This window comes from Entelurus aequoreus, linkage group LG27 (genome assembly GCF_033978785.1).
Source record: "Entelurus aequoreus isolate RoL-2023_Sb linkage group LG27, RoL_Eaeq_v1.1, whole genome shotgun sequence".
Classification (NCBI taxonomy): domain Eukaryota; kingdom Metazoa; phylum Chordata; class Actinopteri; order Syngnathiformes; family Syngnathidae; genus Entelurus; species Entelurus aequoreus.
This window is the reverse complement of record NC_084757.1, coordinates 37,407,417-37,429,125: the sequence shown is the minus strand read 5'-3', so window position 1 is coordinate 37,429,125 and position 21,709 is coordinate 37,407,417. Positions and strand designations below refer to the sequence as shown.

The 21,709-nt window shown below is 35.7% G+C and overlaps 1 protein-coding gene across 2 annotated transcripts in view; it reads right to left on the bottom strand.

Annotated features, from left to right (window-relative positions):
* Window positions 1-21,709, bottom strand: part of lmo4b (LIM domain only 4b) — a 63,825-nt gene that overhangs the window by 10,048 nt on the left and 32,068 nt on the right. For both annotated transcript variants that reach the window (XM_062038470.1, XM_062038469.1), the window contains exon 3: window positions 2,676-2,772. In XM_062038470.1, the coding sequence (XP_061894454.1) occupies window positions 2,676-2,772 (97 nt within the window). The remainder of the gene's footprint in view (window positions 1-2,675; window positions 2,773-21,709) is intronic.

The following is a 21,709-nucleotide window of genomic DNA, read 5'->3' as shown; positions in this document are numbered from 1 at the left end:
TATATTTAGTTTGAAAAAGCTAATCTACTAACAGTGACATGCTATCAGGTACCATTTGTCAAATACCAAAATATATTACACAAAATTAGCTAAAAAAAAAAAACTAGCATGCTAATATTAGCATACATGAAGTACCAAAATATGACCCTGGTGTATACTTACACAATTTGCTTTAAAGAAAACTACCTATTAATGTTAACTGGTAGCCAACATTTAACGCTGAGGTGTATACCTGCAAAATTAGCTAAAAAAATAAATAAAAATAGTACGCTAATGTTAGCATACGTCAAGTACCAAAATATGACTCTGGTGTATACTTACACAATTCGCTTTAAAAAAAAACCTAGCCTATTAATGTTAACATAGTATCTGGTAGGCAAAATTTAACGCTGGTGTATACCTGCAAAACTAAAAAAAACTAGCATGCTAATGTTAGCATACATAAAAATATGACCCTAGTGTATACCTACACAATTCGCTTAAAAAAAACTAGCCTATTAATGTTAACAGGTAGCCAAAATGTAACACTGAAGTGTATGTGAATAATGCTGTATAATATACTGTATTTATGTTATTCACATGTGAATAATGCTGTATAATATACTGTATTTATGTTATTCACATGTGAATAATGCTGTATAATAGACTGTATTTATGTTATTCACATGTGAATAATGCTGTATAATATACTGTATTTATGTTATTCACATGTGAATAATGCTGTATAATAGACTGTATTTATGTTATTCACATGTGAATAATGCTGTATAATAGACTGTATTTATGTTATTCACATGTGAATAATGCTGTATAATAGACTATTTATGTTATTCACATGTGAATAATGCTGTATAATAGACTGTATTTATATTATTCACACGTGAATAATGCTGTATAATAGACTGTATTTATGTTATTCACATGTGAATAATGCTGTATAATAGACTGTATTTATATTATTCACATGTGAATAACGCTGTATAATAGACTGTATTTATATTATTCACATGTGAATAACGCTGTATAATAGACTGTATTTATGTTATTCACATGTGAATAATGCTGTATAATAGACTGTATTTATGTTATTCACATGTGAATAATGCTGTATAATAGACTGTATTTATATTATTCACATGTGAATAACGCTGTATAATAGACTGTATTTATATTATTCACATGTGAATAACGCTGTATAATAGACTGTATTTATGTTATTCACATGTGAATAATGCTGTATAATATACTGTATTTATGTTATTCACATGTGAATAATGCTGTATAATATACTGTATTTATGTTATTCACATGTGAATAATGCTGTATAATAGACTGTATTTATATTATTCACATGTGAATAATGCTGTATAATAGACTGTATTTATGTTATTCACATGTGAATAATGCTGTATAATAGACTGTATTTATGTTATTCACATGTGAATAATGCTGTATAATAGACTGTATTTATATTATTCACATGTGAATAATGCTGTATAATATACTGTATTTATGTTATTCACATGTGAATAATGCTGTATAATAGACTGTATTTATGTTATTAACATGTGAATAATGCTGTATAATATACTGTATTTATATTATTCACATGTGAATAATGCTGTATAATAGACTGTATTTATATTATTCACATGTGAATAATGCTGTATAATAGACTGTATTTATATTATTCACATGTGAATAATGCTGTATAATAGACTGTATTTATATTATTCACATGTGAATAATGCTGTATAATACTGTATTTATGTTATTCACATGTGAATAATGCTGTATAATATACTGTATTTATATTATTCACATGTGAATAATGCTGTATAATAGACTGTATTTATATTATTCACATGTGAATAATGCTGTATAATAGACTGTATTTATATTATTCACATGTGAATAATGCTGTATAATATACTGTATTTATGTTATTCACATGTGAATAATGCTGTATAATATACTGTATTTATATTATTCACATGTGAATAATGCTGTATAATAGACTGTATTTATGTTATTCACATGTGAATAATGCTGTATAATAGACTGTATTTATGTTATTCACATGTGAATAATGCTGTATAATAGACTGTATTTATATTATTCACATGTGAATAATACCTAAGTGTTTATTGTCTATTGTGAGCAAACTGTGGTGCTGAATTTCCCCCAGGGATCAATAAAGTACTTTCTATTCTATTCTATTCTATACCTGCAAAATTAGCCAAAAAAAGCTATCATGCTAATATTAAAATGCTAACAATTGTGGTGCGGGTAAATAAAAAATGAGATAGGTAAATGGCCCCCTGCTCTTGATCGTCTTTATCAAAAAAAGTGGCGATTATTCTAGTAAGCTTTTGATGTCGCCAAAATGAACAACATTGTGAGTTTTACATTGTTTTACTTTTGTAGCTGTATGTAAAAATGGTGCCACTGAAGCGGCAGCAGTTATGTACTCTTTCCTCCTCCTTTGTGTGCTGACAATATGTCCCCATTTAGGTTTGAATCAAGTCCATGCTAGCTTAGCAGCTGCTGCAGGCCCATCCCCCGTCTAGAACATATTTGTCTCGCTTGTAGCGGTTCACTCACTTGTTGAAAACATGTCATCAATGATGCAAATGTGAGGCTGACAGACTATTGTGTCCTTCATGTGTGATTACCTTGAGATGGTAGACGTTGCCCTGCGCCCGCATCACCAGCTCACTGGCAGGGATGGACTGACCACACGCACTGCAGGCGCCGCTGTTCCCAAATAATCTACAAAAGAGAAAAGGAGGCGTTGCGTAACTCACAGTGCTTCCATGTTGGTGTACATGGTCATACTATCATAAACACATGATAATGGGACTGCCTGTGAACGGAGCTTGCCGTCACAACTTTGCATCTGCTTCTGAACACACCTGGTCTGCCAGAGAATAAGAAGACGTAGCAGGAGGGAGCAGTGTTGCCTACTTAGCGATTGTTGCTATATTCGCCCCCCTCTGACTTGTTTCTGATGTTATTGGGCACTTTTGGAGACTGACATGAAAGTGCACATTTTTAAAACGGGACCTTTAATACCACACCACCTTGGCCGTGCTCACCCTTTAGAGCACAGCTGCCACTAAACCTGCAGAAAGTAGTTCTTCTCAGGTTTCTCTATGTTGACAATTTCACACTTTGCACTATTTTCTTACACTTTATCAAGCATTTTTTCTTACATATTCCTTACTTTTAAGAGCTTATTGTTAAGTGTTCAATGTGATTTGACTATTTTGTTGACATTTTGTTTTCCATGCTTGTGTTGACATTTCCTTTCTGAGGGATTATAATCAGAGGAAGTTACATTTACAATAACATCTTTTTTTTCCTGCTCCTCATTTTCTATAGGTCAAAAAAAATCCAATAATTATCAATATCAACCGATATAATCATAATATTTAAATAATTACTGCATAAAAAAAAATATTTTCCATAGTGAAATAAGAATAAGAGGGCAAATTAATGTTACACAGCCGTTATTTCCTAGCACTAAACCTGCAGAAAATAGTTCTCAGGTTTCTCTATGTTGACATTTTCACACTTTGCACTATTTTCTTACACTTTATGAAGCATTTCTTACATATTTCTTATTGTTAAATGTTCAATGTGATTTTACAATTTTGTTGACATTGAGTGTTTTCCATGTTTGTGTTGACATTTCCTTTCTTTGATATAGATTTTTTTCCTGCTCTTTATTTTCCATAGGTCATAAAAAATATCAATATCGACGGATGCAATAATAAAATTAATTTCCATAGTGAAATAAGAATAACAGGGCAAATTAATGTTACACAGCCGTTATTTCCTAGCACTAAACCTGCAGAAAATAGTTCTTCTCAGGTTTCTCTATTTACATTTTCACACTTTGCACTATTTTCTTACACTTTATCAAGCATTTCTTACATATTTTATTTTAAGAGCTTATTGTTAAATGTTCAACGTGATTTTACAATTTTGTTGACATTTTTTGAGTGTTTTCCATGTTTGTGTTGACATTTCCTTCCCTTTATATACATTTTTCTCCTGCTCTTTATTTTCCATAGGTCAGGGGTCACCAACCTTTTTGAAAGCAAGAGCTACTTCTTGGGTAGTGATTAATGCGAAGGGCTACCAGTTTGATACACACTTCAATAAATTGCCAGGATTAGCCAATTTGCTCAATTTACCTTTAACGCTATGTTATTATTAATAATTAATGATATTTACACTTAATTGAACGGTTTAAAAGAGGAGAAAACACGAAAAAAATGACAATAAAATTTTGAAACATACTTCATCTTCAAATTTGACTCTTTAAAATTCAAAATTCAACCGAAAAAAAGAAGAGAAAAACTAGCTAATTTCAATCTTTTTGAAAAAATTAAAAAAATAATTTATGGAACATCATTAGTAATTTTTCCTGATTAAGATTAATTTTAGAATTTTGATGATGTTTTAAATAGGTTAAAATCCAATCTACACTTTGTTAGAATATATAACAAATTGGACCAAGCTATATTTCTAACAAAGACATGTCATTATTTCTTCTAGATTTTCCAGAACAAAAATTTTAAAAGAAATTCAAAAGACTTTGAAATAAGATTTAAATTTGATTCTACAGATTTTATAGATTTGCCAGAATAATTTTTTTGAATTTTAATCATAAGTTTGAAGAAATATTTCACAAATATTCTTCGTCGAAAAAACAGAAGCTAAAATGAAGAATTAAATTAAAATGTATTTATTATTCTTTACAATAAAAAAAAAAAAAAATACTTGAACATTGATTTAAATTGTCAGGAAAGAAGAGGAAGGAATTGAAAAGGTAAAAAGGTATATGTGTTTAAAAATCCTAAAATCATTTTTAAGGTTGTATTTTTTCTCTAAAATTGTCTTTCTGAAAGTTATGAGAAGCAAAGTAAAAAAAATGAATGAATTTATTTAAACAAGTGAAGACCAAGTCTTTAAAATATTTTCTTGGATTTTCAAATTCTATTTGAGTTTTGTCTCTCTTAGATTTAAAAATGTCAGGCAAAGCGAGACCAGCTTGCTAGTAAATAAATAAAATTTAAAAAATAGAGGCAGCTCACTGGTAAGTGCTGCTATTTGAGCTATTTTTAGAACAGGCCAGCGGGCTACTCATCTGGTCCTTACGGGCTACCTGGTGCCCGCGGGCACCGCGTTGGTGACCCCTGCACTAGGGCTTAAAAAATATCAATAATCATCTATATCGACGGATGCAATAATACAAATAATTTCCATAGTGAAATAAGAATAAGAGGGCAAATTAATGTTACACAGCAGTTATTTCCTAGCACTAAACCTGCAGAAAATAGTTCTTCTCGGGTTTCTCTATGTTTACATTTTCACACTTTGCACTATTTTCTTATACTTTATGAAGCATTTCTTACATATTTAATTTTAAGAGTTTATTAAGTGTTCAATGTGATTTTACTGTTTTGTTGACATTGTTTGAGTGTTTTACATGTTTGTGTTGACATTTCCTTTCCTTTATATAGATTTTTCTCCTGCTATTTATTTTCCATAAGTCATAAAAAACATCAATAATTTTCTATATCTACAGATGCAATAATAAAATTAATTTCCATAGTGAAATAAGAATAAGAGGGCATATTAATGTTACACAGCCGTTATTTCCTAGCACTAAACCTGCAGAAAATAGTTCTTCTCAGGTTTCTCTATTGACATTTTCACACTTTGCACTATTTTCTTACACTTTATGAAGCATTTCTTACATATTATTTAATTTTAAGAGTTTATTGTTAAGTGTTCAATGTGATTTTACTATTTTGTTGACATTGTTTGAGTGTTTTCCATGTTTGTGTTGACATTTCCTTTCCTTTATATACATTTTTCTCTTGCTATTTATTTTCCATAGGTCATAAAAAACATCAATAATTTTCTATATCTACAGATGCAATGATACAATTAATTTCCATAGTGAAATAAGAATAAGAGGGCAAATTAATTTTACACAGCCGTTATTTCCTAGCACTAAACCTGCAGAAAATAGTTCTTCTCAGGTTTCTCTATTGACATTTTCACACTTTGCACTATTTTCTTTCACTTCATGAAGCATTTCTTACATATTCCTTATTTTTGCACCTTTTGTTTACATTGATTGAGAGGAAAGTTACATTTTAAAATAAAAATGTATACATTTAATATTATTTTTCTCCTGCTCCTTAATTTCCATAAGTCATAAAAAAAAATATCAAAAATGATGAATATTGACCGACGTAAAACAATTAATACGGTTTTCAGGTGTGTCGCCCTGACCAGGTGTCTGACTCATTTTCACTGAGGGCTACATGGCTTTTATGAAACAGTAAATGTTTATAAATATAAAAGTACATTTCAACATTTGCATTTGATTATATTTTTTTACCAACTATTGATGGATAACTATTTCAAATCATAAGTCCAGCTGACAAGCAGATATTTATGTGTTTATGTTTGATAACCCGGCCAGAAAAATGCTGGAATATATTTTTGCATACACAGAATATTAAAGTTGAGAAGATTTGCAGTCGGGGTGCTCAAAACAATAAAATATATCCACATCCAAATCGCAATTGTATTTATTTCAACTCTAAATAGATCCATCATTTTTGAGGATTGATCAAAACAAGTGTGAATTTGTGAAGTGAATTATATTTATATAGCGCTTTTTCTCTCGTGACCCAAAGTCCTGACCTGAGCCCGATAGAACCCCTTTGGGATGAATTAGAACAGAGACTGAGAGCCAGGCCTTCTCCACCAACATCAGTGTGTGACCTCACCAATGCACTTTTGGAAGAAAGGTGGAAGATTGCTATGAACACACTCTGCAACCTTGTGGACAGCCTTCCCAGAAGAGTTGAAGCTGTAACGTATATATATATATATATATATATATATATGTACGCAATATACGTCAAATAATCTCTGCTGGGCTACAGAAGAGTAAAGTCACTGCCTGCAAGAAGCACAAAGCAAGGTCCATAAAGACATGGATGACAGAGTCTGGTGTGGATGAACTTGACTGGCCTGCGCAGAGTCCTGACCTTAACCCGATTGGTTGGTTTTTCCAGGAGTCGTGAAAGGAACGTCGAATGCTCCAGGATAGCAAAACATTTTTGGACAATACTATGGGATGGCACTTGAAGTTCATATGTGAGTGAAGGCAGGTGGCCAAATACTTTTGGCAATATAGTGTGAGTGTGAATGTTTGGATTTTATTTGTAAAAAAAACACTTCACATTGAGCAAACAACCTCAAAGTGCTACAGTGTATTAAAAATAAATAAATAAAAAGATAATAAAAATAAATAAAAATAAAAACTAGAACTAGCACGCATATATCTAAAAAAAAAAGGCTTTTTTAAAAAGGGTTTTTAAGCCTTTTTATTTTTTCATTTTATTTTTATTGATATCCAGCATCAGACATTCCTATCCATTACATCATATTCACATAAATCATATATGTATTGTCTGCCCTAAATGTCTAAATATTTTTGTTTATATCCCATCCTTCCCTCCCTCCCAAAAAAAAAGAAATAAACAACAAAAACAAAGTAATATCTACAAATACCTCGATTAAATAAACAAATAATTTTTTTTTAAAAATAATTTAAAAAATAAGGAAATAATACATTAATAATAATAATCAGAAATAAAATAAAATATAAACAGATACACACACACACATATATATATATATATATATATATATATATATATATATATATATATATATATATATATATATATATATATATATATATATTAGGGCTGCAACTAACGATTAATTTGATAATCGATTAATCTGTCGATTATTACTTCGATTAATAATCGAATAAAAGAGACAAACTACATTTCTATCCTATCCAGTATTTTATTGGAGAAAAAAAAACAGTATACTGGCAACATACTTATTTTGATTATTGTTTCTCTGCTGTTTGTAAATGTTGCAGTTTATAAATAAAGGTTTATTAAAAAAATTAAAACATTTTATTAAAAAAAAAAATCTGATAATCGGCAACTATTTTAATAATCCATTTTAATCGATTTAATTGATTAGTTGTTGCAGCCCTAATATATATATATATATATATACACACACACACACACACATATACATACATATAAATATATATATATACATACATACATATACAGGGTGTAATCCCTTTTTTTTTTTTTTTTTTAAATTAGAAAAATTAAAGTCAGGTTTATGGGGCGTAACATCCATCCATCCATTTTTCTACCGCTTATTCCCTTCGGGGTCGCGGGGGGCGCTGGAGCCTATCTCAGCTACAATCGGGCGGGGCGGAAGGCGGTGTACACCTTGGACAAGTCGCCACCTCATCGCGGGGCCAACAAAGATAGACAGACAACATTCACACTCACATTCACACACTAGGGCCAATTTAGTGTTGCCAATCAACCTAACCCCAGGTGCATGTCTTTGGAGGTGGGAGGGGCCTATCCCCAGGTGCATGTCTTTGGAGGTGGGCGGGGCCTATCCCCAGGTGCATGTCTTTGGAGGTGGGCGGGGCCTATCCCCAGGTGCATGTCTTTGGAGGTGGGAGGAAGCCGGAGTACCCGGAGGACATGCAAACTCCACACAGAAAGATCCCGAGGCCGGGATTGAACTCACGACTACTCAGGACCTTCGTATTGTGAGGCAGACGCACTAACCCCTCTTCCACCGTGCTGCCCGGGGCGTAACATAGTTGACCCAATTTTCCCAGTGTGAAGTTAATTTCTCCAATTTATAACGAATAAAGGCAGTTTTCTTCTCCATCTTATATAAATGTCCATTGTTGTTTCCATCCATTGCTTCAAAGTTGGGCTCTCCTGCGATATCCATTTCCTAGTAATGCTCTTTTTACAAGCCAGCAGTAGTATATTCATTAAGTGTTTATCTTTCTTCGGCCAGTCCTGGAGGTACATGTCCCAAAAACTACGTTTTAAGCCTTTTTTTTTTTTTTTTTTAAACATTCACAGTCTGTGGTGCCCTCAGGTGGTCAGGGAGAGCGTTCCACAGACTGGGAGTGGCGGAGCTCTGTCCTCGGAGGTCGGGGGAGGTTAGCCTGGTGTGGTGTGGAGGATTTGGGGGTGAGCAGTTCTTTGAGGTAGGGGAGGGGGGCGCACTGGAGCATTCTCACAGTGATATATGTGAATGATCCCCTCCGTTGCAGAGAAAGTGTGCGCAGCTCTGGCCTACATCCTTCCACAGATGTCACGCACGCTGGCGACATGACGATGCATAAATCCGAGGTAGCACGCAGGCTAATAATGTGCGGTGGCGGCCATTAGGGCGCTCCGTCACCGCCGCCTTTCCACCGGCTTGACGTATCACGTGCACGGGTTAACCTTTTCAATCACGGTGTCAACACTTGAGATGTGCTTCTACTCATCTCCGCCACGGACCCCGCCTCCCCCCGATAATGAAACGCTCGCTGCGGCTTCCTTTCTATCTTCCTTCCGCGTCCACAATTTAGATTACTTCATCTCGGCGAGCCGGCGAACTGAATGAAATTTCGATTTGAGCAGAAAGTAATTTAGCGGGATCTGGAGCCATTTGTCATCATATCTCAGCGGGTGTTTGCTCCATCACCGCACTTTTCCTAAGCAATCAAATAAGAGCGCGGCTCCTGACACGCAGGCTGGGAGGAGACGGGGGGGATCGCATTAACTTGTTTGGCGCCGACCCGATTCGCACGTACTCGCCGCGCTTTTACGCGGGAGTAATGAGCTGCTTGGAGGCGTGGCCACCAAACGGACGGTTGGGGGGGGGAGAAGAAGAACAAAGCGAGGAGCAGGGCGGCTTCCAATGTAGTCCCTGCGTGATCTGGAAGGCCTCCATCAAAACTCCATTTCACAAACTAATTAACTGGAGGCGGTGGTGACAAGACTGCCAGCTCGGGGCTTTCACTGGGACACGTGCACACCCTACCACCCCGCAAGAATAACAAGTGCCCCTCCACCTTCTACGGAGACCAGGACTTCTTCCCGTCACTTGACACTTTGGTTATGGATCTTGGCAACATTACATTTTTTGTGGCAAATAAACAGAATTATTTGTCATTAGTTAGTTTTTTTGGCTGATAAACACACTATGATGGGACTGCCTGCGCTTGTTGTTGTACGGTATAAACAACAAGTGCCCCTCCACCTTCTACGGAGACCAGGACTTCTTCCCGTCACTTGACACTTTGGTTATGGATCTTGGCAACATTACATTTTTTGTGGCAAATAAACAGAATTATTTGTCATTAGTTAGTTTTTTTGGCTGATAAACACACTATGATGGGACTGCCTGCGCTTGTCGTTGTACGGTATAAACAACAAGTGCCCCTCCACCTTCTACGGAGACCAGGACTTCTTCCCGTCACTTGACACTTTGGTTATGGATCTTGGCAACATTACATTTTTTGTGGCAAATAAACAGAATTATTTGTCATTAGTTAGTTTTTTTGGCTGATAAACACACTATGATGGGACTGCCTGCGCTTGTCGTTGTACGGTATAAACAACAAGTGCCCCTCCACCTTCTACGGAGACCAGGACTTCTTCCCGTCACTTGACACTTTGGTTATGGATCTTGGCAACATTCAGTTTTTTTTAGGCGAATAAACAGAATTATTTGGCATTAGTTTGTTTTTTTGGCTGATAAACACACTATGATGGGACTGCCTGCGCTTGTCGTTGTACGGTATAAACAACAAGTGCCCCTCCACCTTCTACGGAGACCAGGACTTCTTCCCGTCACTTGACACTTTGGTTATGGATCTTGGCAACATAAAAAAAAATTGTGGCAAATAAACAGAATTATTTGTCATTAGTTTGTTGTTTTGGCTGATAAACACATTATGATGGGACTGCCTGTGCTTGTAGTTGTACGGTATAAACAACAAGTGCCCCTCCACCTTCTACGGAGACCAGGACTTCTTCCCGTCACTTGACACTTTGGTTATGGATCTTGGCAACATTCAGTTTTTTTGTGGCAAATAAACAGAATTATTTGGCATTAGTTTGTTTTTTTGGCTGATAAACACATCATGATGGGACTGCCTGCGCTTGTCGTTGTACGGTATAAACAACAAGTGCCCCTCCACCTTCTACGGAGACCAGGACTTCTTCCCGTCACTTGACACTTTGGTTATGGATCTTGGCGACATTACATTTTTTTGTGGCAAATAAACAGAATTATTTTTCATTAATTTGTTTTTTGGGCTGATAAACACATTATGATGGGACTGCCTGTGCTTGTCGTTGTACGGTATACCGGTATTAGAATAGTACCAAAATACTAATGAATCATATTTGGTACTATACCGCCTCAAAAAAGTAACGGTTCCCACCCCCCTGGTCGTCGTCACGTGGTGACATTGCTGTTTTTTACTAGCAGATGAGCATGTTGGGCAGCGCACACACACAGAGTACTTACAAGCAGACACCCGGTGTAGACAGAAAAGGGAGAATGGACTCATTTTGGTGTAAAAAGTCAAGATAAAGGTGAAGTTATAACACTGAAACACCCTCAGGAAGAGCTGCTATAAGACAGCGGCTAACATCCATCCGCAGTGTTTCAGCTACTTCTAAATCATTCATCCTGGCCTCCATGGCGACAAAGTAAATTTCTTACAAGTAACATTATCACTGGAGGACGAGGAATAAAAAAAAGTTAAAGTACCAATGATTGTCACACACACACTAGGTGTGGCGAAATTATTCTCTGCATTTGACCCATCACCCTTGATCACCCCCCTGGGAGGTGAGGGGAGCAGTGAGCAGCAGCAGCGGCCGCGCCCGGGAATAATCTTTGGTGATTTAACCCTCAACTCCAACCCTTGATGCTGAGTGCCAAGCAGGGAGGTAATGGCTCACATTTTTTATAGTCTTTGGTGTGACTCGGCCGGGGTTTGAACGCACGACCTACCCATCTCAGGGCGGACACTCTAACCACTAGGCCACTGATGAGATGTTGACATTATTGAGTCTGTTTCGCTGATTGGAGAGCTAGCTTGCGCAGCGAGCGGGTCCATAACCATGACTTCTGTTTTGTTTGGTCAGACGTTTTACTGCCTTGTTGCAGATACCGTTTGGAAACAAGGTATAAATATAAATAAATATAATATAAATATATTATATAATATAAATATATAATATAATGTAAATATAATAAATATATAAATATTTACAAAATATTTCTGTAAATAACTATGGCTTATAGTTGGGTGTGGCTAATATATAGGAAAAACATGTTTTTCTTGTGAAAAGTTGAGGGTAGGGCTTATATACCGGTGAGCTCCATAGTCCGGAGAATACCGTATATACTGTAGATCAGTGTGCTTCAACCTTTTTGGAGCCAAGGCACATTTTTTTCATAAAAAAAATACGGAGGTACACCACCAGCAGGAAAGGTTAAAAAAATGATACTCCACCAGGTTGCCGTGCCTTATTTTGAGTTTGTCGTCGTTTCCTGTGTGTAGTGCTTTAGTTCCTGTCTTGCGCTGTTATTTTGGTGACCCTTCCTGTTTTGTTGGTGTTCTCCTGTAGCAGCTTCACGCCCCGCACCTGCTTTGTTTTGGCGATCGAGACTATTTAAGTTGTGCGTACGCTATCCTTTGTGGGGACATTGTTGATTGTCGTGTCATGTACGGGATGTGCTTTGTGGACGCAGTCTTGGCTCCTACACGCTGTAAGTTTTTGCTGTCGTCCAGCATTCTGTTTTTTGTTGACTTTGTAGCCAGTTCAGTTTTACATAACCATCCCTATGCTTCAGTGCCTTTTCCTAGCGGGACTTGCCTTTTGTATTCATTTTTGGTTTAGGCGTTACATACCTTTTTACCTGCACTCTGTCTCCCGCTGTGCTTTGGATATTGGTATCACGACAAACCATCCTTGATGCGTTCCGACTTCTACAAAGCAATGAGCTACCTGCTGCCACCTACTGATATGGAGTATTACAAGATTACCCTGCGCAGGCACTAGACAACGGCACATTATTATGATTATTGATTTGCAAAAAAAATATTTTTGGGACCAATTAGGTGAAGTTGCATAATTTCCCACGGCACACCAGACAATATCTCAGGGCACACTAGTTGAAAATCACTGCTGCAGACTAGTGGTAAATATTATGTGGACGTTGACAGTCTTCTTAAAGGGGAACTGCACTTTTTTTTCGGGATTTCGCCTATCCTTCACAATCATTACACGCTGTAAGTTTTTGCTGTCGTCCAGCATTCTGTTTTTGTTGACTTTGTGGACAGTTCAGTTTTACACAGCCATCTTTATGCTTCAGTGCCTTTTCCTAGCGGGACTTGCCTTTTGTTGATTTTTGGTTTAAGCGTTACATACCTTTTTACCTGCACCCTGCCTCCCGCTGTGCTCTGCATATTGGGATTGCCAAACTCTACACAGCGCAGGCACATTATTATGATTATTGATTCGCAAAAAAAATATTTTTGGGACCAATTAGGTGAAGTTGCATAATTTCCCACGGCACACCAGACAATATCTCAGGGCACACTAGCGTGCCGCGGCACAGTGGTTGAAAATCACTGCTGCAGACTAGTGGTGAATCTTATGTGGACGTCAGCAGTCTTCTTAAAGGGGAACTGCACTTTTTTTTCGGAATTTTGCCTGTCGTTCACAATCATTACGAGTAGAGATGTCCGATAATGGCTTTTTTGCCCGATATTCCGATATTGTCCAACTCTTAATTACCGATTCCGATATCAAGCGATACCGATATATACAGTGGTGGAATGAACACATTATTATGCCTCATTTTGTTCTGATGCCTCGCTGGATGCATTAAACAATGTTTTACAAAATAAATCAACTCAAGTTATGGAAAAAAAATGGCAACATGGCACTGCCATATTTATTATTGAAGTCACAAAGTGCATTATTTGTTTTAACATGCCTCAAAACAGCAGCTTGGAATTTGGCACATGCTCAAGGAGGTTGAGCGGGGGGTGTATATTGTATTGCTAGTGCTGCAAGGGGTTCTGGGTATTTGTTGTGTTGTGTTTATGTTGTGTTACGGTGCGGATGTTCTCCCGAAATGTGTTTGTCATTCTTGTTTGGTGTGGGTTCACAGTGTGGCGCGTATTTGTAACACTGTTAAAGTTGTTTATACGGCCGCCCTCATTGTGACCTGTATGGCTGTTGACCAAGTATGCATTGCATTCACTTGTGTGTGTGAAAAGCCGTAGATATTATGTGACTGGGCCGGCCCGCAAAGGCAGTGCCTTTAAGGTTTGTTGGCGCTCTGTACTTCTCCCTACGTCCGTGTACACAGCGGCATTTTAAAATGTCATACATTTTACTTTTTGAAATCGATACCGATCATTTCCGATATTCCATTTTAAAGCATTTATCGGCCCATTATATCGGCAGTCCGACATGTTCTAGTCTCTCATAATGATCGTGAACGACAGGGTTGAATATAAATACATAAAAGGTTGAATATACCCGTGTGCGGTCACTAATGCCAGGTGTGCACGTAGACAAAGTGATACCAGATGTGGATCACTAGCTGCAAATAGATCCACTCAGTCGGAGCGGCGCACTTAAACCCACAGTGTAAACGCAGCCCGGAGCGTGGGGGTGCACAATTAAGTGGCGATCCGGTTTGAACCCGGGCTGTAATGGCCCGGAGTGCCGCAGAAGTACGGCACAGGGGTGACATGTGACCGGCAGGACGGCGTAATTAACGTCGAGGGAGGCTTTAATTGCAGTGACACATCTGTTCCAGCCTCTTACCCGCCAGACCTTCGCCGTGCGACTTGATGTTGACTGATGGGTTTCCTTATCCCGGCTGCCATCTTGGATTAAATCACTTGCGTCAAACTCAAGGTCCAGGGGCCAAATCTGGCCCGCCGCATTATTTTATGTGGTCCGCGAACACCTGGAAATAATATGCGTTAATAAAATGCTCCACCTTTTCTTAGTGAGTATATTTGTTTGCACTTCATGACGTTTTTGCACTTTTTTGTTTGTTTTCATTATATTTGGATGTATTTGTTTGGTTTGTATGCTTGTGAATCTGAGCGATCCATTAACTCGGGCCTGGCCAATTATTTTGACTCGGGGGCCAAATTTAGAGAACAAATGTGTCTGGGGGCCGGTGTATGTGATTTTTAGCAACACTAATACAAAACCTCACAATAATGACTGAATGCTAAAAAGGTTATGACAGACCACCTTAAAAAACAGAATGGCATTTAACATTTTTTTTTACTGAATGAGACACCCAGAATGTACGAAAATAAAAAATGTGGGATTTACAATATTAACTATGAAGGATAAAACACTGAATATTGACAACATATGAACGTCACACTATCCAATCCAGTGTTTCCCACACATTCATTTATTTGTGGCGGCCCGCCACGAAAGAATTACGTCCGAACAAATACAAATAACAAATGAAATAATTTTTATTTTTATTTTCCCCCTGTCCAGCTTCTCAGGCAAATCATATAGTTGATGTAGATGCCCGTATCGGCTGTTCACATTTACTTTACAAAAGAGAAGTGTAGGATACTTCTCTTGTTGCCTTATTTGTATTTGACCACTACTGTTTTCTGTTTATTTGTTACTGACTGTGGCAGGACACCTCTGCCTCTGTTTCACTTTATGTTGCTGGTAAATAATATGGTTGTAGTAGTAGGCTAAAGTTAAATGATTTAGTATGCACTAATTAAAGGGGCAGAGCTTTAAGAGACATTTTAGGTTTTATATTTTTATAAGATATATTTTTTGTAAGAACCACAATTAATAAATATATTTCAGTGAATAACTTATTGTTCAAATCTGTATATAAATATGTACATAAAGTGTTGTAATTATATTGTAAAATGGAGGGATGGATGGACGTTTAAAACAAAACTGTTATTAATTAGTAAGTATAAATTTTTTGAGCCTTTTTAGAGAAAATCATATCATTGTAGTAAATTATGCAAATTACTCGATGATGTCATGTGTAGGGATGATGTTTGATAAGTCTATTATCGAGTTCGAGCCTATTATCGAATCCTCTTATCGAACCGATTCCTTATCGATTCTCTTATGGAGTCCAGATAGGTTGTTGTATATGGAAAAAAACACAATATTTGGTTTAACAAAAGCTCACTTTTATTATATAAGAAAACAATTTAATCTAATAAATAAATAAATATTGACTTTTACCCCCCTAAAAAAATAAAATAAAATAAATAAATATAACTGTTGTTACCCAAAGTATATTAAGTGTGATTTTTCAGAAAAACAAATATATACAGTAACACAAAAACAAGCTGTCTCTGTGATCACTATAGGTGTATAAATAATAATAAAGTGTTAAATAAAATCAGTCCCTTGGGCACAAAACTGAAAATAATACAGCTCTCCAAAAAGTGCACTTCTGCTGCTATTGGAACATAACTGTTTGTTATGATGCTTTGACATTTTTGCACTTTATTTCTTTATTGAAAGAAAATTCTATGAAGAGAAAAGTTCTTTGCAAATGTGGTTACAATGCTAAAAAATGAAAAGTTAAAGCTAAAAAAAGAAATACACTTTATTGAGTTAACATTATTTATTAGCGAGAGAATATAACAACTACACTACCCAGCATGCAACGGGAGTGACGAGCATGCGCGGTAGCCCCGAAAAGTGTTGCATGTTGCCACGCTGTGAAAGTAAACGTCAAGAACTCAGCCAACACGCCTCGTCTGCATTATTTATAATTAGACAGACAACACATCTACAGTGTGATTTTGTAACGTTTACAAGGAAAGAAAAACTAAAGTTAAAAAAGGGAGATATGTTGTATATACATGTATGTGCTGCGGTTGTTTTAAGAACGTTGCGACAGCTGCCGTAAAGGAGGTGCGTTGCTAGCCTGGTTGCTATGTTTCCGGTTGGTGGTAAAAGTGTTGGTCATGTGTTTACCCTGCTCAAATCTCTCAGTGAAGTTATTTGATGGATGATAGCTTTTGTTTTGAACTTTATTACACCTTGGAGCGCTTTTTCCCGGTCCATTGTTTTTCCTGCTTTCGCTATCTGCGCCTAATGACTGAGCTACGTGACGTCATTTCTTGTGATGTCCCACGGAGCATTTCTGGTCGGGACGGGATTCGAATAAAGAATCAACTCTTTTCCTTTACCATAGTGGTCTCGATAACGGGTACCGGTTCTCAAAAAGGGATTCGAGTCCGAGGACTCGGTTCTTTTCTTATCAAACAACCGGGAAAACCGGTTTCGAGTATCATCCCTAGTCATGTGACCACGCCCATAGCCACGCCCCCACCGCCACAGGTATCTTGGCAGTTTATGGGAAACACTGCAATCTGATATATCACTAAGCTTTAGAACTTTGTTGTAAAAATCTCCTTCCGCGTCTGTCCCTGACACCCGCATTTCAACTAATTAGATGACCATAGTAACTAATTAGATGACCATAGTAACTACTGTATCATGCAAAAGCGCAGATTCCAAGCATTGAAATACTTTGTATAGTTGAAGACTTACGGTCATTAGAAAAGATGAGTGCACATCATAATGGCAGCTACACTTTACATCTTTAAGATCTAAAAAAAAGTATTTGGGAATGTCCGGCGGGCCTTCATTTGCCCGGGTCTGCATTAACTACTTATCATGTTGAAGGGGGCAGGAAATATAAGATTGTCTTCATCCTGTTCCTTCTCAAGCCTAGCTGTGTAAATATGTGTTTTGTTGTTAGAGTTTAATTGTCTATTGATCAAAAATGCACATCAATAAAGGAGATACAGTAAATAAAAAATGTAAAAAAAAATTATTAATGAATTTGTTCTTTGCCTTTTGACATTAACAATCATGCACTGCATGCAATTGCACATCTTTTAAAATCCAATATTATCAAAATATTATATTATCATGTACACCAAACATATATTTTTGTTAAAGTAAAGATAAATACTGTACTTAAAGGCCTACTGAAAGCCACTACTAGCGACCACGCAGTCTGATAGTTTATACATCAATGATGAAATCTTAACATTGCAACACATGCCAATACGGCCGGGTTAACTTATAAAGTGACATTTTAAATTTCCCGCTAAACTTCCGCTTGAAAACGTCTATGTATGATGACGTATGCGCGTGACGTCACTAGTTAAACGGAAGTATTCGGACACCATTGAATCCAATACAAAAAAGCTCTGTTTTCATTTCATAATTCCACAGTATTCTGGACATCTGTGTTGGTGAATCTTTTGCAATTTGTTTAATGAACAATGAAGACTGCAAAGAAGAAAGTTGTAGGTGGGATCGGTGTATTAGCGGCTGGCTGCAGCAACACAACCAGGAGGACTTTGAATTGGATAGCAGACGCGCTATCCGACGTTAGCCGCCGACCGCACGGATGATCGGGTGAAGTCCTTCGTCCTTCCGTCGATCGCTGGAACGCAGGTGAGCACGGGTGTTGATGAGCAGATGAGGGCTGGCTGGCGTAGGTGGAGCGCTAATGTTTTTATCATAGCTCTGTGAGGTCCCGTTGCTAAGTTAGCTTCAATGGCGTCGTTAGCAACAGCATTTTTAAGCTTCACCAAGCTGGAAAGCATTAACCGTGTATTTACATGTCCATGGTTTAATAGTATTGTTGATCTTCTGTCTATCCTTCAAGTCAGGGGTTTATTTACTTTGTTTCTATCTGCATTTGAGCCAGATGCTATCATGTTAGCTCCGTAGCTAAAGTGTTTCGCCGATGTATTGTCGTGGAGATAAAAGTCACTGTGAATGTCCATTTCGCGTTCTTGATTCTCATTTTCAAGAGGATATAGTATCCCAGGTGGTTTCAAATACAAATCCGTGATCTACAATAGAAAAAGGAGAGAGTGTGGAATCCAATGATCCAGCTTGTACCTAAGTTACGGTCAGAGCGAAAAAAGCACTGCACTCTAGTCCTTCACTCTCACGTTCCTCATCCACAAATCTTTCATCCTCGCTCAAATTAATGGGGTAATCGTCGCTTTCTCAGTCCGAATCGCTCTTGCTGCATTGTAAACAATAGGGAAATGTGAGCAGCCCTCCAGCTTGTGACGTCACGCTACTTCCGGTAGGGGCAAGTCTTTTTTTTTATATCAGCGAGCAAAAGTTGCGAACTTTATCGTCGATGTTCTCTACTAAATCCTTTCAGCAAAAATATGGCAATATTGCGAAATGATCAAGTATGACACAGAATGGATCTGCTATCCCCGTTTAAATAAAAACATTTCATTTCAGTAGGCCTTTAAATATCTGCTTGACTTATGATGTCAAAACAAATTACCAATGAAATTGTAGACTGTAAAATTGACAATGCATTTTACAATTAAATTTAGTTTTTTTTACCGTAAAATCAACTTTGGTACAGTTTTTTTCCATACACAGTAAGACACTAAAACATTAAAAAAACAAACAAAAAAACTATTAAAAAGAAGATTTTACGGTAAAAACCAACCAACCTGGCAGCTCTGTTGCTTGAATTTTACCGCTAAAAACAGTGGTATTGTTTCTCCATTCCAGTCCAAAACAACAACACTATTTTTACTGTAAAATTCTGGTGACTGAGCTGCCAATTTTTTAAGTTAAATTTATTTTTTTGCAGCTTATGTAGTAAAAAAAATATATTGTTAATGTATTACAACACAGGAAGTTCTTCATACCGACAGCCATCAGACTGTATAATGCATATGTTCCTTTTTACCTGTACATGTACTGTAAATGTATCATGTATGTATGTGATTCACATGTGAATAATGCTGTATAATAGACTGTATTTATATTGTTCACATGTGAATAATGCTGTATAATAGACTGTATTTATATTATTCACATGTGAATAATGCTGTATAATAGACTGTATTTATATTATTCACATGTGAATAATGCTGTATAATAGACCGTATTTGTTATTCACATGTGAATAATGCTGTATAATAGACTGTATTTATATTATTCACATGTGAATAATGCTGTATAATAGACTGTATTTATATTATTCACATGTGAATAATTCTGTATAATAGACTGTATTTATGTTATTCACATGTGAATAATGCTGTATAATAGACTGTATTTATGTTATTCACATGTGAATAATGCTGTATAATAGACCGTATTTATGTTATTCACATGTGAATAATGCTGTATAATAGACTGTATTTATGTTATTCACATGTGAATAATGCTGTATAATAGACCGTATTTATGTTATTCACATGTGAATAATGCTGTATAATAGACTGTATTTATGTTATTCACATGTGAATAATGCTGTATAATAGATCGTATTTATGTTATTCACATGTGAATAATGCTGTATAATAGACTGTATTTATATTATTCACATGTGAATAATGCTGTATAATAGACTGTATTCATGTTATTCACATGTGAATAATTCTGTATAATAGACTATTTATATTATTCACATGTGAGTAATGCTGTATAATAGACTGTATTTATATTATTCACATGTGAATAATGCTGTATAATAGACTGTATTTATGTTATTCACATGTGAATAATGCTGTATAATAGACTGTATTTATGTTATTCACATGTGAATAATGCTGTATAATACTGTATTTATATTATTCACATGTGAGTAATGCTGTATAAAAGACTATTTATATTATTCACATGTGAGTAATGCTGTATAATAGACTGTATTTATATTATTCACATGTGAATAATGCTGTATAATAGACTGTATTTATATTATTCACATGTGAGTAATGCTGTATAAAAGACTATTTATATTATTCACATGTGAGTAATGCTGTATAATAGACTGTATTTATGTTATTCACATGTGAATAATTCTGTATAATAGACTATTTATATTATTCACATGTGAGTAATGCTGTATAATAGACTGTATTTATATTATTCACATGTGAATAATGCTGTATAATAGACTGTATTTATGTTATTCACATGTGAATAATGCTGTATAATAGACTGTATTTATGTTATTCACATGTGAATAATTCTGTATAATAGACTGTATTTATATTATTCACATGTGAGTAATGCTGTATAATAGACTGTATTTATATTATTCACATGTGAATAATGCTGTATAATAGACTGTATTTATGTTATTCACATGTGAATAATGCTTTATAATAGACTGTATTTATATTATTCACATGTGAGTAATGCTGTATAAAAGACTATTTATATTATTCACATGTGAGTAATGCTGTATAATAGACTGTATTTATATTACTCACATGTGAATAATGCTGTATAATAGACTGTATTTATGTTATTCACATGTGAATAATTCTGTATAATAGACTGTATTTATATTATTCACATGTGAGTAATGCTGTATAATAGACTGTATTTATGTTATTCACATGTGAATAATTCTGTATAATAGACTGTATTTATATTATTCACATGTGAGTAATGCTGTATAATAGACTGTATTTATATTATTCACATGTGAATAATGCTGTATAATAGACTGTATTTATGTTATTCACATGTTAATAATGCTTTATAATAGACTGTATTTATATTATTCACATGTGAGTAATGCTGTATAAAAGACTATTTATATTATTCACATGTGAGTAATGCTGTATAATAGACTGTATTTATATTATTCACATGTGAATAATGCTGTATAATAGACTGTATTTATGTTATTCACA